This window comes from Coptis chinensis, chromosome 5, assembly GCF_015680905.1.
Source record: "Coptis chinensis isolate HL-2020 chromosome 5, ASM1568090v1, whole genome shotgun sequence".
Taxonomy (NCBI): Eukaryota; Viridiplantae; Streptophyta; class Magnoliopsida; order Ranunculales; family Ranunculaceae; genus Coptis; species Coptis chinensis.
This window is the reverse complement of record NC_141460.1, coordinates 69,130,350-69,148,772: the sequence shown is the minus strand read 5'-3', so window position 1 is coordinate 69,148,772 and position 18,423 is coordinate 69,130,350. Positions and strand designations below refer to the sequence as shown.

The 18,423-nt window shown below is 38.2% G+C and overlaps 2 protein-coding genes across 2 annotated transcripts; one reads left to right on the top strand and one right to left on the bottom strand.

Annotated features, from left to right (window-relative positions):
- Positions 1-3,787: 3,787 nt before the first annotated feature.
- Positions 3,788-4,924, top strand: LOC147498579 (uncharacterized). The gene has a single exon (XM_086563275.1). The coding sequence runs from the start codon at positions 3,788-3,790 to the stop codon at positions 4,922-4,924; it is 1,137 nt and encodes a 378-aa protein (XP_086419401.1).
- Positions 4,925-11,299: 6,375 nt separating this feature from the next.
- MYB11 (myb domain protein 11) lies at positions 11,300-13,608 on the bottom strand. Its single transcript, XM_086560536.1, has 3 exons — positions 13,136-13,608; positions 12,872-13,001; positions 11,300-12,461 (listed from the first exon to the last, which is right to left on the bottom strand). Exons 1-3 carry the CDS (start codon positions 13,266-13,268, stop codon positions 11,501-11,503), a joined length of 1,224 nt encoding a protein of 407 aa, XP_086416662.1. The 5' UTR covers positions 13,269-13,608; the 3' UTR covers positions 11,300-11,500.
- Between the last annotated feature and the right edge of the window lie 4,815 nt (positions 13,609-18,423).

The window sequence follows — 18,423 nt, the reverse complement described above, 5'->3', positions numbered from 1 at the left end:
TCCATGAGCAGAACGCTCTCTTAAGCTTACAGGCTCCATAGCCTCTCCGAGTCTTGCTAGTTGAGGACCTATATCTCTAGGATCAACTCAGTGAGAACGCTCTCCATGAGCAATACGCTTTCATAAACTAACACGCTCTCCATGAGAAGCACGCTCTCTTGAGCTTACAGGCTCGATAGCCTCTCCGAGTCTTGCTTAGTTAAGGACTTATACTTCTAGGATCGACTCAGCGAGAACGCTCTCAGTAAGCAATACGCTTTCATAAGCTAACACGCTCTCCGCGAGCAGAACGTTCTCTTGAGCTTACAGGCTCCATAGCCTCTCTGAGTCTTACTAGTTAAGGACATATACTTCTAGAATCGACTCAGCGAGAACGCTCTCAGTGAGTAATACGCTTTCATAAGCTAACACACTCTCCGCGAGCAGAACGCTCTCTTGAGCTTACAAGCTCCATAGCCTCTCCGAGTCTCGCTAGTTGAGGACCTACAATGGTAGGATCAACTCATTGAGAATGCTCTCTGTGAGCCATACGCTTTCATAAGCTAACACGCTCTGCGTGAGTAATACGCTTTCTTCAGCTAACATGTCATTTGACCTACTGGAGCAACACACTTACATACGCTAGAACGAACACTCGAGCTCTCTAAGGGTCCCTCGACCTATGCTCAACTCAGTGCAGAACGCTCTCTACGAGCCAACCATTTATTTGAACTAAAAAACTCTCAGGAGTTCCAACGTTCTCCAGCACCATACGCTTTCTGTAGCTCCAAGGCTACTTAACTCTCGCGCGCACTCTCAAAAGTTAGGCTAAACACATGCCAATCACGTGTCTGCTTCAATCCACCACCAGTTTGCTATATGATACGGAACGATCTCTCCAGCACAGTGAATATTTCTGTTCACATTCGTTCGCCTCCTCACATATGCTAAACACATGGCACCATTCTTTCTCAGCAGATCACTTCTCCGTATAAAGCGATCTACTGAGAAGGGGCTGTGTGAGAGAGTAATATTCACATCTAATGAATATTAGACACGTGTCCATCATAAACAGAAATACCACACCGACCTCAAAGCTCACTTCATAAGCAGCTCGCCTCATGTAAGTGGCCTACTTCAGCTCGCTCCAGGATAACATAGGTCGAACAGACAATCTCACGCAGAACGCCTCAACTTATGATATCATCTCTTATCCATATGCAATCATTACCGAAGGTGTACTTTCACAAATCACTGGCGCAAGCTACTAACCACAGCTACTTATTCCCATCATTACAGAATTCCTACCAAAGCCAACCTAACACTCATCCTTGATCTCAACCATACATCTGTACATGTCAGCACACGTGTCTCACAGGTCTTCATACTCAACGGCTATAAATACCACCTACATGAACTACGTCAGATCTGATTCTTCTCTCTCCTCATAACCGAGAGCAAAATACGTAGACAGTTCGCTCCTAAGCCGAACTCGGTCTCTTCGATAAGCCATTCCAATTCCCATTAAAGTGTGTATGTAAAAGAAAGTTGAATCAGGCCTTTACAGTCATAACTGTTAAGTTTGGAGTTTGTCGCTTCTTCACGGAAAGTATACAACCACATGGCTATTCCTGGTTTAATTTTTTTCTGCCTACTATACATGTAAGGCGCGCATTTTGTGCACTTCAATAAAAAGCACTGTTGGGAATCCTGAAACAGTGCTTCTAATGCAAAGAAGATTACCTGAAACATCTATTCCTCTTTCTGGTAAAATCCTCCCCTGAGTTCAGAAGAGGAATATCCTCCAGCGTTTAATCTAGTCATGATGAATGTTTAATACCGTTCAGATCTAGGAAAAGCTCTCTGTTGGGAATGAATTATACCTTTCTTGGTTCTCGATAACGTGTTAATTATGGTAATTTTGTGGGTCTCCAGGAGGATAAATATAATAACATGCAGAATTTTTAGATTGGGGCGGTTTGTCCGCGAGTTCTAAATTGCTACACCAGATTTACAAGTAACACAGTTACAAGTTGGTTATACACACAGAGATTTAATCATGTTATGGATGCATGCGTATCGATATTGGAGTTTTTTCATCTATAAAGAGAGAAGGTTTAAGGAAATAACTCCACTATCAACTCATCCAGCCATTATATCTTTATATCTTAGTATGGCTTCATCTTCTAAAGGAAAGGGTGTGCAATCTGAAACCAGTATCCCTCCAATTGAAAAACTTTCTGCAGCTTTTGAGAAAAAGATTTCTTTACCTCCTAAACCTGCTCCAACAGTCACCTTAACTACACAGATGAAGGACAAGATCAAGGAATTCAACCAGCTGAGTTTGGTGGGTCGGGTGTTGCAATCAAGACTAAATTTCAAATCAGTTAAACAAGGACTGGAGAGTCTGTGGCCGAAGCAATCAATATCAAAAATTCGAATTATGAATAATGATGTCTTCCAGATTTGGGTAACAAGTCAAGATATGATGAATTTTCTTATAAAGGAGCAGCCTTAGGTGATCTCGAATACTATCTTCCAAATCGTTCAATGGGAAGATTATAATGAGAATCCGGATACTATTTTTGATAAAGTGGTTATATGGATGCATTTGATTCGATACCCGGAGATTTTCATGATACCTGGAATTATTGAAGTGAATCTGAAGAGGCTGGCTTTGCTCAAGATAATATCAAGGTTATTGAGATGTATAAAGCTGTTGATCAGGAGGAAGCCATGGCTAGAGCAAAAGTCCTGTTGGATGTGACAGAACAAGTACCACCTGGGTTGATGTTACCCATGGAGGTGGATGGCACTAGATGGATTCAGTTCGGTTATGAGAATATACCAACTTTCTGCTTTAAATGTGGATTTATTGGGCATTCTAATTCTGCTTGCTCTTTGTCTGATCTTGAAGGAACATCGGGGGACCTGAATGTTGATAAAACAGAAAAGTTTGAACTTTATAACCCAAGAAGCAGACTTTTTAAAAAGATCATGAACCATCGAACTAATCATAAAATTAGCTTTGATCCAAATGAGAGGGTAGAGTCCTTCATTGATCAGCAGAGTATGCCGTTAGTTGAACATAACCAGTTTCACACTTTTTCAGCTAAGCATCACCCTACCCCACCTCACCTTTATACTAAACACTTCCTTGAACCCCAGAATACACATGCTGTGCATGTTGGCACCAATGTAAGAGCTCCTTTGATTATAGAAGATGCTTCACCTGATCAAAATGATAAACATATGCCAGAGATTACAGGTGCTTGGAAAACTGATTTTCATGTCCATAATAAGCTCTCCTCTAATATGGTGTTACATCAAGAGGTTCAGGCAACAAATAACTATCAAGGCCCTATGCACATGGAACCAACTATGGGAGCTAATGCCTTTCTACAGCTGGTGGAGCCTGAATCTCAGCTTTTCCATTTTGCACAATGCAGAGAAGATGGCGAAAATAAGCATTCTGAAGATGTTGGTGAGGTCAGCCCTTTACCAAGAGACTTGCATGTAAAGGGTGGAGCTGCAGCGTTTGCGTCTGGAATGAGTTATTTCAAGAGATTGGAGGTTGAATGTGAGGATTTTTCAGCTACAAAAAATTTAAGATTTATGGCTGATGGAGTAGAGATTGAGGAGGCTTTTCTAGCTGATCGTGAGGAGAGGAGGAAGACCCCAATACAATGTAATGGATTGGAGAATTCAAATGCTTCACAGGCGTCTTCACAGTATCGTCCTCTCCGACTAAGAAACGCTAAGAGGATGGCAAAGGGTGGTCGGCCGTAAAACAGCCACCAAGTGCACCATGAATATTTTATCTTTGGGCTGCCGAGGAGTTGGTCTCGACTCGACGGTTATGTGCTTGAAAGATCACATCAGAATTGAGAGACCGGGCTTTATCTTTTTGTGTGAAACTAAAGCTGGACGGTATAAATCGAATAAGATTATTAGGAAGTTAGGTGTATATAAGTCGTTCATTGTACCTGCTACGGGTTTATCTGGAGGTCTTTGGCTACTGTGGGATAGTGATTGTGATGTCCAAGTCTTGTATTCAGATCAATGGATTATCCATGCAGTTATTAATGAAAGTAATGGTGTTGTATGGTTTTTGTCTGGGATTTATGCAAGTACTAAAGCCCATATTCGTCGTGTTCAGTGGGATATGTTAAAACAGTTGCAACCTGTTAATTTAGAACCATGGATTTGTATGGGAGATTATAATGATATTAGTCATTATGAGGAGAAACGGGGTGGAAGACCATGTACTGGAAGTAAAATACAGAAGTTCAATCAGATGTTACATGACTGTTCTTTCATGGACATGGGTTTTAGTGGGCAAATGTTTACTTGGAGCAATAATCAAAAAGGTCGAAACAGGGTGTTAAAAAGATTAGACAGGGCTGTTTGTAACCCTAACTGGAGAATATTGTTTCCTAATGCTTATGTTCAACATATTGCAAACAAGGAATCGGATCATAAGATATTATGTATCAAGCTGAACCCCCATATGAAGTGGTTTCGAAAACCTTTTAGATTCGAACAGATGTGGTTAACTGATGTATCTTGTAAGAAAGTTATTGAAGAAGGGATGGTTGGGAGGTTTCAAGGCTCTGCTTCATTCTCTTTTTGCAGACATCTGGCTTTCTGTAGGAAATTATTAAGAAGTTGGAACGTTAAGACCTTCGGCCATTTGGATCACAAATTAAAACAGATTAAAAATCAGATTCAGGAATTGGAAGATAAGCTTAATTCAACTGATCATACATCTGCTTCATGGGAGAATTTATTGGATGCCGAGATGAAACTTTTACAACATCATGACTTTATTCTGAGACAGAAGCATTTGCATTGGGGACAGAAGGCAGGGTATGATTGGGATCATAAGGGTGACCTTGATACAAAATTCTTCCATGCCCGCGATTGGCAAGACGAATTTAAGTAGAGCCAATATCAAAAGTATTCATGATGGCCATGGGAAGATGCTCACTTCGTGGGATGACATTGGTGAACATTTACAAGGATACTTCTCTGATTTGTTTGCCTCTGATGAGCCAAATAATAATTCTAACTTTTTAGAAGCAATACCTCTTAATCTGATTTCGAATGATGATAATATATCTCTGCTGAAGCCTATTACACATGACGAGATTTTTCGAACCTTAAAATCAATTGGATCTTTGAAGTCTCCGGGAACTGATGGTTTTAATGCTTTGTTCTATAAGCATTTTGGGACATTGTTGGTCCAAAGGTTGTAAGTGTTGTCACCCAGTTTTTTATGCATGGTTCATTTGCTAGGGAAATTAATCATACGAATATTGTTTTAATTCCGAAAACTGCTAATCCTTCTGCTGCTGAGCATTTCAGGCCTATTAGTCTCACTAATGTGATCTACCGGATAATTACAAAGATTATGGTGAACAGAATGAGGCCTATTCTCCAATCTATCATCAGTCCTTATCAGAGTGCGTTCTTACCGGGTAGGTCTATCCAAGATAATGTGTTGATGGCACATGAAGCTTTCCACTTCATTGAAGGCAAAAGGAATTGTAAAAAGAGATTCTATGCTTTAAAGTTCGATATGAAGAAAGCATACGACAGGCTCGAATGGAAGTTTATAGAAAATGTCTTGATTAGATATGGCTTTCAACAAACATGGGTGGATCGAATCTTGTTTTGCATTTCCTCACCATCCTTTTCCATTCTTCTTAATGGATCTCCTTATGGTTTCTTCAGACCGTCTAGGGGCATTCGTCAGGGGGACCCTATCTCACCATATATCTTCATTTTGTGTGCGGAGGCTCTATCACGACAGTTTCAATATGCACAAGTTAATGGGAAGATTCAAGGGATTAGAGTGGCCAGATCTGCTCCAGCTCTATCGCATCTTATGTATGCGGATGATTTATTGGTTTTCTTAAAAGCCGACGTGGCGGTTGCTTCTGAGTTAGAGAGAATTCTGGAACAGTATGAACAGGTTTCTGGTCAGAGCATTAACAGAGATAAATCCCAAATGATTCATAACAACCAATTGCAGACGGAATTGGTGACTTCTCTTCGGGCGATTCATCATGTTCAAACTACAACAACATTTCCCACCTATTTAGGTGTTCCTGCTGTTATTGGAAGAGCGAAACGGGAGCATTTCAAACCTTTGATTAAAAGGTTCCAAGATCGACTTGCGGGCTGGAAATCCTCTATTATTTCTCGAGGAGGTAGACTCACGTTGGTTAATTCCGTATTAACTGCGCTTCCAGTCTACTTTATGTCATGTATCCGATTGCCTGTTTATATCATTGAAGAGCTTGACCGGTACAGGAAAGCCTTTCTGTGGAATCATGAGAAAGGTCAAAACAAACTTCATTATTTCTCATGGGAACTTGCTTGTAAACCAAAAGAGGCTGGAGGGCTTGGGATTAAAGATTTAGAAATTCAGAATATTTCTTTACTTGGCAAAAAAGCTTGGGAGCTTATATCACCCACGTCTATATGGGCGAAATGCATGAAAGAAAAATACTTCCCAAGGACTGATTTTCTGAGAGCAAGATGTCGAGGTCAGCATCTAAGATTTGGAAAACTATTATGAAGATTAAACCTCTTCTCGCAATGGGTATCCGCTGGCATGTGGGCGATGGTCTTGCGATTCGTGCGTGGCTTGACTCATGGGTGCCTGACACAACTTCCCCTTTGCAATTGCAGCTGAGTAATTGCATCCTCAATCGTGTCAGTGATTTCATTGAACCGTCTACTCGAACATGGAGGGTGGAGGAAATTCGAAGCTATTGGTCTCCGGAATATGCGGCTCGGATTCTATCTATACCTTTATCTATTCATGCTCATCCAGACTATAGAATATGGGCTCCTGATAAATCTGGTCGTTACTCGGTTAAATCGGCGTATCTTCAAGTGCACCATTGGTTACATAATGACAATGTACAAAATGATCCTATATTTAAGAAAATTTGGAGGGTTAATATTCCTTACAAAATTAGATTTTTCTTATGGCAATGTATTCAGGAGGTGGTGCCAACTGCTGATTTTCTCACAACGAAAGGCATTTATGTAAACTCGGCATGTTCTCTTTGTGAGTATGGTAATGATACGAAGGAACATATTTTTATTGGATGTCCGTTCGCTCGGGCTGTGTGGTTTGGTGTTGGTTTCTTCCCACTACGTATGGATAACACCTTTGCTGATTGGGTGAGGAGAATGATGGCAGAGGCGTTACAACACGAGGAAGCGGATTGGTCCTTATCAATTACTGCTGCTGTTATCTGGAATATATGGATAGCTCGAAATAAAGCTAGATTTGAGGATGCCACAGCATCACCTATCTTTTATATGATGAAGGCCAAAAAGTTAGTGGAGAATATGTAAAGCGAGGACAACGGGCGAGATAGTTTCGCATCTTCGTCAATGGAAAAGTGTAGGAGGTGGGTGTCCATTAGATGGATACCACCACCGTGGGTGTGTTTAAATTAAACATTGATGGTTCGTCTAGAGGAAATCCAGTCTTTGCGGGGAGCAGGTTGTGTTCTCGAGATTGGGATGGAAGATTTATCTTTGGTTTAGCAATTACCGATCTTACATCGCCCACTATTATGGTCAGGTTTAGAGCTATTCTTTGGCTTGAGGATTTTATCTTTTCGCGATCTAAATGGGGTTCGTGTGCTAGTGGAAACGGACTCAAAGTTCATTCAACATTGCATTAGGCATTCATCAATGGATACACCTTGGGAGGTGCTTCATGTTATTCAAGATCGCTTACGTTTTTCAGTTCAATGGCATGTAATGGAACCGATTTGGAATTACAGGGAAGCTAACCGCGGGCCGATGCATTCGCCAATTTTGCATCTGATCGTGTCGAGGATGATGCGTGGTTATCGAACCCAATGGGTATGAAAGTGAATGTTCCAACTGGATTATTGGAATTGCTGGAAGATAGTTTTTTCTTTTGGTAGTTGAAACCGCCAAACTTTGTATGTAATTTACTGTTGTTTGATATTACTGCTTCTTATACAGAACGGTTTATTCCACAATAATAAATAGCAGTTACCAAAAAAAAAAAACACACGCCTTATGTTTGCACCCCTACCTTGGTCAAAACATGACATTAAAAGTATGCCTCACCACGCCTTAACTAGGTGCACTTTCTACGGTTGACTACACTGGTTTCAGTCAAATCTGCTACTAGCTTATTATTGCGTGGCCTCTAGACACCACACCAGGTGGAAATTTAATTATATTTGAATACTCGTTTAACTTGTGTGACACCATCTTATCCTAATTAATAGACAAGCATGCATGCTTATATATCCGTAGATCGATCCTTTTAATAGACAAACAAGCTTATATATCTATAGACTGATCCTTTTTTAAGCATATAGTCCGATCCTTTTGTGTGGCAACTCAAAGTTAAGTTGATTCTCCAATATGTCTTTTTTTTTTCAGGTGCCAACTAGCAAAGTTAGTAAAAATTTTAAGTATGATACCAAAGAGCTACTTATTTTATTTAAAATAGATTTACCAAAACAAAATATTTTCTTTCCGTCTACCAATTTTCTTTCAAAGCTCACATTAATTATTAACACAAAGTTCTTAATTAACGTAAATAATTAGTGAGAGACTGAGGCAACCATTAATCATAATTGAATAAAATAAATTTGTGGACATGCAACTGTTTGTTGTCCACTAGACTTCAGCTGCTGATTGGTGGAGTGACTTACCAAAAAAACTATTTTATTGCCCAAAAAAACTGTTAATCTGCCTGAAAATGGATTTGACCAATAAAAATATATTGTTGTCGGACTCATAATTGAATGATCTAAAAATGATTACCTAAACTCTTAAAATAGGCCTAGAGATAACATTGTTTTGTTACCACAATTTGACAAATTTGTTCACAAAATTGGCCAAATTGCACTTAAAGATGCTCTATTGCCCATAAAATAACTTCATGTGGTACATAGTCCACCACCTATGAAGCCCGAGCACCCACTATCCCACTAGTTTAGAAATAAAAATAGATTTTAGTATGACATGTTGTCGAAAGGGTGGATGCTAATCAGTATTCACAATTCCGAATGAAATGTCAAAATTCCACAGAATATTTCGATTTTAAAAAATAGAAAAAACAATATAGAATTGAAATATTATTAATTTCGATTTTTCAGATTTTCATAATTCTGAAAATTCTAAAATCCCAAACTATGGTGCCAATACGTATGGCAAAGAACTAAATTTGCGCAAAAGAGCTTGTTTCTCCACATAGAAAATAGGGCCCACATACTAAATTTTTTTGGCGCTAAACTGAAAGGAGTGAAAGAGATACATCCAAGATATTAATGTTTGTATAGTGATTGTTGCCCCTGTGTTTGTTTGTTGCCCCTATCTATCTAATAAAAAGGAATGGTGTGGAGCCCACAGAGACTCCATCCAATGGTTGCCATTGTCTTTTCTAAGTTGTGACATGACAGATCCAAGTGTTTGGAGAGTTTGTGTAATTTTGTTAAGTGTAATCAATCTTATGGGATCTATCCAAAAATCAACTAAAAGTCAACAATTAAATTTGGACTTATAAATTGTATAAATCATTTGGTAAATTCCATAAACCTTTTCCAATTGATTTGGGCTTATAGATAATGGGTAATTAGGATGGCCTCATGCGGTGTATTTATAAATTGAGTTGTTTTTTCGGTCTTGTGCGAATATTTTACGCCTAAGATCGTTATGCGCTTTGTGAACGGGCGATGAGTTGTCGGGGTAATGTCGTAGGCGCGTCGAGGTCTCGCGGGCCGTATGCACGGGCATACCCTAGTGTCATACAAAAGAAATGACATATTCACTTCTTGAATGAGTCACGTACTTTAAACTTTAAACCAATATATAATTAAAAATCAATAGATCAGTAAGTTAACTCAATCATCTTCTCCACTCATTGCCTAACTTCTGATCGCCCTCCACCACCGGTCGGCATCAACCGAATCGGTTTTCATCCGGTAGCTTCTCTAACAATGTCAATAGTTATCAATTTTTATGCCCCTACATCCATTTTAATCAAAATTTCACAAAATATTTTGCTACTTCTAGCTAAATCTGGTAGTATAACGGGGTTAGTGCAAAAGAGAAATGTTGTATTTTGTCTAACTAGTAATTAAGAACCCAATGAAAAAACCAACATTGAAACTCAAAAGTTTCATTTTGTTTATAGGCTCGATCCAAATCAAGATAAATTATCGGATAATTTTAGAGAGATAGAGAGAGAGTTATTATTAGCATTATTTCCAAATGAAAACTCCATATCCTTCTAAACCACAATATGTCAACTCAAATGGCATGGGTTATGCATACAAATTCAGTCCTATTTACCCATTACTGGCTCCATTAAAATAGACACACCTATTAGTTCCTTGTTCCTTCTAAGAAAGCTGGATTGGAAGTTGGTGTGGCATGGTCGGTTGTTTAGAGAGAGAGAGTTCTTATTAGTATTATTTCCAAATGAAAACACCATCCTTCTAAACTACAATCTGTCAACTCAAATGGCATGGGTTATGCATACAAATTCAGTCCCATTTACCCATTACTGACTCCATTAAAGTAGACACACCCACACACCCATTAGTTTCTTGTTCCTTCTAAGAAAGCTGGATTGGAAGTTGGTGGCATGGTCAGTTGTTGTTTTTTTTGGTGTTCTGAGAGCATGACCAATGGAATTGTGTAAACTATTTTTAGTATAAACTTAAACATCAAACTCTAAAATTTCTCTACCAATGGAGATGTGTAAATTAAAAGCATTTTTAGTTTAAAAATGTGTAAATGAAAATAGTTTTACGAAAATTTTAAACTCAATTAGTTCTAACTATCCACTACTTAAAAAATGAGACTCCAAATTTTGAGGCATTATTTTAAACCAATAGAAAGCCAACACGTACCACTTGTTTTTATATATTTTACAAAAAATTTCATTAGTTTACTATTGAATGTGTTTTTTTATCCATTAAACTCATTATATAAATTTCTTTTAAAAACATATATGACTCCTATGTAGAGCCTATATGGAGGGCTGTGTAACGAAGCTTTTACTCCTATGTACATTGACGATGCTGTGAGTTTTTACTTCATTTTAGGTCGACCACTCTTTTTAATTTATGAAGCATGTAAAGTCCAACCGGCTACACAATTGTTGCGTTAGAATATTTTGTCATAAAGTGAGTTAGGATGGTCCTACCCCTTTAGAGACGTGACCGCCTAGCAATTCTCTTGTTTTATATATGTTGATATTAATGAAAAAGCAAAAGTTGTCATCAAGCCACCAACAAAATGCATAAGGTAGAGGATATTCATGTTCAGTTGTTATCAACTTATCACACACATTTGTATCAGACATGCATGAGAATCACCATGGACATGAAGTCCCACACTAGAATGTGGTATACATGCAGTGGATTACACTCGGTCTCTAGAACAAAGAAGGCCAGTTTGATTTTATTGGCATGTTGCCACCTATTTACAAAACACAGGATCAAGACAGAAGCCAAGCAGACAAAGCCTTCTCCTGTTCAAACTCAACCATCTTCCCTACTTCACCATTATCACTGTCCCACAACCAAGATAGTAACTCCTCTCCCTCGTGAGACAGATTTGGACCTTCAACAACACCATCCCAATTCCAGTTTACCCAATCTGAATCCTGGAAGCATGAACTTATTGAACCAGAGGAATACCACTCACCACTCTCACCATTTGAACTCATACCACCACTCCCTCTCTCCTCACTACTTGTCCCTTTGGTAGAACTCATCACCAACCCCATCTCTCCCTCACTAAATGAACTGGCCCCATTTTCTTTCTCTTCACTAACTACTGAATTCCCACTTGGGATCATCAACACCCCATCACCCATAATATCATCACAGAACAACATACTAGTCTCCAGTCCATCACATGGTCCCAATATTCCCTTTTCACTATCCCCATTAAGGCATGTCCTTTCACTACTTTCTATCTCCTCACTTAGCAGACTTCTACTTCCACCATCAAGAATAAGACCTTGAGCAGGTACATGCCTCTTTTCTACCCACATATCTGTGTCCAAAATCATGCCTTTTCTCTCCAAACCTTCCAGTAGTTCAACATCATTTCTCATACTCTCCTCTTGAAGGGGCATGGGATCAATCAGGCCACTTTCACAACTCTCTCCCTCAGACTTCTCTGTTAAAACTTCTTTACTTGATAGAGTTTTGTTGTTGTTGTTGCTGTTGCTATCATTGTTGTTTCTGTTGTTCTTCTTCATCGCTGCTCGGCTTGTCCGACCTTTTCTCTTGCATCCACCACCAATCTTAGCTAAGTCCATGACAATTGTTGGCGGGTCTTCACCACTAGGCCTTCTGATGGTGTGAAGTCTTCTGCTCAAATGAGAGTTCCAGTAGTTCTTTATTTCATTATCTGTTCTTCCTTGTAAATGCCCAGCTATCAAAGACCACCTACAGACAGATCAAATAAGTTATTAACGTACTGATTAACTAATTCAACGTTAAGCATGGATTATCTTTACCAACAAAAAAACGTTAAGCATTCATTATAGTCCATTATTACTTACTTAGTAGTTACTTATAGATCATAATGAATAGAATAAATATCACCTCACACCAAAATCTGTTATTTCTTCTTTTATTGGTTAGTCAAAAGTAAGCCAAAAAAGCTGAAAAAGAAAATGCACGAATTGCGCAGCAAACGTCAACTTTATCAGTTGTGAGAGAGATACTTTTTTTAGCTTTGCTTGTCTTTTTCTGATGATATGAGTGAAACTGTGAAAATACCAAAAGCACTTTTGAAGATGGTCTCACATGTTTCGCATGGATTATTAAATGAAGTAATTAACAAATTAACTCACCTATTACCCAAAGAGTTGTGCATCTTAATGATTGTGTCTTCCTCTTCAGTGGTGATGTTCCCTCTCTTTACGTCAGCTCTTAAGTAGTTAATCCACCTCAATCTGCAACTCTTACCACACCTTTTCAAGCCTATTCAAGAACCAAAAGAGCACACAAGCACAATAAACAAAGTAATTAGAATTACATTATAGAAAAAAGCACACACATCAAAATGGACAAATTTTTTTAACACTACAAATTAAAATATGTATGTGTCGGCTAACCTGCATTCTTGGGTAGTGACCTCCATGATCCTTCACCATTGGCTTCAATGTACTTGCTCAATGTTTCATCTTCTTCAGTTGTCCATCTCCCTTTCTTTAAACCAACTTTCTCACAACAAGGTGCTCTCCCCATAGTTGAAAAATTCACCAAAATGAGAGTGTGAGTGAGTACTCTGAGGTAGTGTAAGTGAGTGTGTGAGTGTCTAGCGGCCTTGTAGGCTTAAAGAGCAGAGCAAAGTGAAGTAGTGGGGCTTCAGAGTTGGCAATGAGTTTGGCAAATTCAATTCAAGGTGACAAATAATACTCCTAATAAAAATTTAGAAATAGTACAGAGAGAGTGAAAATAAAGGATTTGCGGTATTGAAAAGTGCCACGATGGAACAGGAAGGACAATGTTGTCGTGGCTCGTCTACTGTCTAAGGGCTTGTCACGGGCTTCCAACTCCCACGTTGATACTCCATGTACGGACTACACCGTGTCCAGGGTCTTTCATCACTAGCTCTTCGGCCTCAAGTCTCGGGCTCATTTTTGCTGCAATTTTGGTGACGCTAAGTTTGCTTCCAGCCCAATAGAAACATGACCCGTATCCAGCTAGGCAAAACAAAAAATAATTAGAAAGTTGGTACTGTCCGAAATTATTTATATTCCTATTATACCCTTATCTTCCACCTCAAGTCCTCAACCCACCACTTATTTTTCTTCTCTCTATTTTTGTTGCTCAATCAATCGAACTATTAATTACCTCAGTTGCCCATTTATCCAAGATAACATAAGATCATTACTAGCAAATTGGTGGTAAAAGAAGACCAACTCCACCACCTCATTTCAATAATAAAAAAACACTTATTAACCATTTCAAACGACCAATTGAAGAATAAGAAGGTTAAAATTAGTACTGGATGTTAGTGTAAGTCAAGTTCAATATTCTTAGAGACTTGATTAATCAAATTCAAGAATAAGAAAATTTAATTCGTTTTGTATAACAAGTATAATTATTTTTTTGTTGATATGCAGTTTTATGCAATGATTGTAAGTGAAGATAGAGGTATATGTTACAATGGATGGTTGGCTTTGATTATTTGAGAGTGAGAGAGGTAAAATGGGTGGACTATGAATTGCAGTGGCAAATGGGGAAGGAGAAGGAGAGGGCATAATAGGAAGAAAAACAACTTAGAACGGTTCCAGTTTTTGAATTACTTTTTGTTTAGTCAGTTGGACATGTGTCATGCCTCCATTGGGCTGGAAGCAAACTAAGTATTACCGAAATTGCAGCAAAAATGAACTCCTCAAGTCTCAACATTTATTATTTCCCCTTAGATCACCAGCTTTTATGATTTCATCCACCTCATCAGGCATTTCTTCTTGGGTTTCTTCGATCTGCTAGGCATCATATCAGATTACTCCAAATAACGTATATCGGTGCGGGTTTAAGTGTTAGTATTAGTGAAAATGGTAAGGGAAAAGATACACAATATAATTGACTGGTAACAGAATGAAACATGTATAAAAAATTTTGTTTCGTTTTACACACAATATAATTGACTGATAACAGAATGAAGTCATTTATTATTTCTTATACGTTATACCAAGGAAGTATGGTGTCAACTGTCAAGTGCGTGTGTGTGTTTTGTGAGGTGTCGATTGCAAACCGGAGTGAGGTCTTCAGAGTTGGTGCTAGGCTTTTTTCGTTCATAGGCCCAACAAGATTTGGGTGCTGGGCGAAGGACATACACCAACAATTTGCGACCCTACTGCAGTACACTTCCATGGCAAATGATTAAAAGCATACATAAAAGACATTATGGAAAGGGAACTGTAATGTTTACAAAGGGGTGTCACTAGAAACTTACAGGGAAAAGACGAAGAAATTGTCTGTAGTATCCAACTTCACGGGAGAAGACAAAACTAATATACTACTAGTGTAATTGTCAATTGCGTATTTGCATAACTATAAGAGTATTTTCGTAAGGAAATGATTTTACTAGCATTTCTTAATTAACGATGCACTGATGAGATATTAATTGTCTGGTATGACCGTTGCCGTCGATATGCCTTAATGCCTTGGCTAATCATGTACTTACTAGTATTCTAACTCTAACAGTCTGATTGAACAAGCTAGTATACCGAAGATTGTATGTCTTGTCTTTTCCATGCGGATAGCACCTGTCAAATACTTTTCAAATTGTAACTCAAAATTGAGAGATACGCTGCATCTACCGAAAGATGACATGATTAGCACGATTAATGGTAAAGGAACTGGCGCTACGGAAGCAGTGGTGGCGGAGCCAGAAAATTCATCCAAATAGGGCACCACAGAATGTGACTACTGACTAAGGGTGGGAATTTGGCCCTAACGATCCTAACCCGGCCCTGACCGACCCGACTCTAAGCCCCTATATAAAGCCACAACAAAAAGCCCCGCGAGTTTAGGGTAGGCGGGGCCGCCCTAATGCCTTTGCGCCCAGGGAAAGGCTAGGGCTAAGATTCTAAAACATAGGCCCGACCCTAACCAAGCCCCTAACCAAGCCCTAACCGCCCGCGTTTCATACTTTCACTATAAATACACATACCATAATTGTCCAACTCTTTTGTTAAATATTTTCAATTAAAATAACATTATCCTTTTGTAATTTATCACTTACACCCAAGTACTTTCCAATAACTTGTTTTATATAACAAAAACTTGTCAACTTTACAGCCTACGTGAAGACAAATGAGCACTAGCGCTAATAAAAATAAGACTTTATTCCTTTTTGATCATCAAGTCAAAGTTCATAACTTATTATTCTCAATTTCTTTTCTCACTTATTTCTTATAAATTATATTTTTATTCACATTCAAGCCAAGTCTAAAACTAAAGGTTTCCTTCCACACCATTAAAACAAAATACTGAGCGGACATTTGTAACATTAAAACCAAAAACACCCTTTGTCGGAAAAATGACATTTGTAATCTCAAACCTTTCTCCATCACTTGTTCAAAAGCCGATATATATATTTTCATTTCCATATACAAAGCTTGAATCACTTTTAAATTAGAAGAAAGGTAATATTATATTTGTTTGAATCTATTATAGAAATAATTTATGATATTACAAATAGTTTAACAACTTTCATGACCTTTTAACCAAAACTATTATGTTTCTTCTTTATATCTATTACTTCTTCCTTTAAAATGATAATATAATTATTTGTCTATGTATTTCAATGTTAAATGTAATTTTAGTGAGGTTTAAGTCTGAGGAAGAACAAATTCAAACTCTCGATGTCTTGAGTTCATTAGATTATGGATGTGCATTTTAAATTTTGGACTTATACGGGATTATTACTAGATTTGTTGGACTTTGAGTTTGTAGATTATTGTACATTTTGTAATACAAATGAGTTTTAAAACCGATGTAGTAAAAAAAAAAAAATATATAGGCCGGCCCTAAAGCGACCCTAAAGCCCTTAAAAGGGGCTAGAGTCGGTCGTCGGGGCTTGAGATTTAGACTTGTGTGACCCAGGCCCGCCCTAATATCTGAAGGGCTTTAAATGTTTAGGGTCGGGCTAGCCCGACCCGGCCCATTGCCCACCCCTACTACTGACCATAAATTCCTAACACATTTATAAGTACATTGCAATAGTTTTTTTAATATAAAAACGAACAAAATATATAATAAATACATCACTAGCAAAAAAACACACACACACACACAATCGGTCATAAAAAGGAAAAATAACTTGGAAGAAAAATTATCAGTGCATATAACTCCAATAACATAATAACTTTCACAATTGCCCTCGTCGTTTGTCACTCTCTTAAAATGTTACTATCTCTCTATGCAAGCAACTCTATGCCGGCAAAGTTTAGGTCACAAAATCTCAAGGCTATTCGCGACCAAAAGAAAAATAAAAAATTGGAGATATAATAATAACAATAAATAAATAAAATAGTACAGAGGTTGTACTCAATTGTAGGGCGTGAAAACAATAATGAAAGAGACAAAATTAATGGAAGAACTACCTGATGAAATATTGATCAAGATATTAGAAACCGGAATTAATAATTCCATTCTAACTCACAAAGATGTCTGCTCATTTTCAACATGTTGCAAAAATATCAACAAATTAGGCAACGAAGAGACTTTTTGGTGTTGTCATGAAAATGATGGTTCACTTCATAAAAATTATAGTAAGAAAGAAATTTACAAGTTCAGAATGGTAAAAGATGTTAGAATGAAACGTGCTTTTGTTAAGGCCTTTTTACTTTTTCTTTTTGGTACACTACTATTTTTTTTTTAATCTAAGATTGAGGGGGGCTACTTGGTCCAACAATAGATCCGCCCCTAACGGAATAGACTTGGGGATACAGCTTAATGAAAAAAATAAAAAGATAAATAAAACTGTACCTTCTAGCTAGGGGAAGCCTTGTTTCTACGAATTGGAGTACAAATGTAGGAATACTTCGTACTATATTGGGCAAAAACCATTTCACGATGGAACAAGGTTTTATAAAGAAGTCAACAGGGGTGTTACATTATTTGCATTTTCCTACTCTAGGCTATGTTGCAACCATATTGGAGCTACATTAATTAGATCGTACACGTACTAGTTAATACATCTTGATGGTCCACCTCCGAAACATTTACAAGCCAATATGTGGATTTTCCACTGTAACGTTAGCTAATAGGTGTGCTACTTTGTTTCCACATCTGTGTACATAACATATATTTACATTCTCAAAACTTTCCAAAAAGCTAGCTGCATCATTTATTATTCCTTTTGATTTCCATCCAATTGTTAGGATCTGGTGTGACAGGGTTGTCACAGAAGTGAACTTATATATGCCAAATGGAAGGTCCAAACCTATCCAAACATCACAGGCCGAAAAAAGTCAACTCTTGATCAAACCATGAGTCGGGTGCTCCCAATTACCATTCCATCTTTTAGTATGTTTCGAGACACACCAAATAGAGTGGCCAAACGTCTAATTCGGAGCACCGAGCTAGGAGTCATGTTTGGGAGAAGTTCACACCTGGATCAATGTTCCCTTTTGGTTCTAGGGGAAAATCCTTATTCACTATAGTAGGGAGGGATGAGTTCCCATCACTCCTCATAGTCTCCGGACTATCAGCTAGGAACTTCTTTGGTGCAATACCAGGGCCAGTTCATGGCCACACTCAAGGGTGCGTCATGGATTCTCGACGACTCTAGGACAGGTCTAGAGACGTATCGCATTGGGGAATGCATATATACGTGGTACCATTGGGAAAAGAGATTTCCAATACCATGTCCTAGCGCATAGCG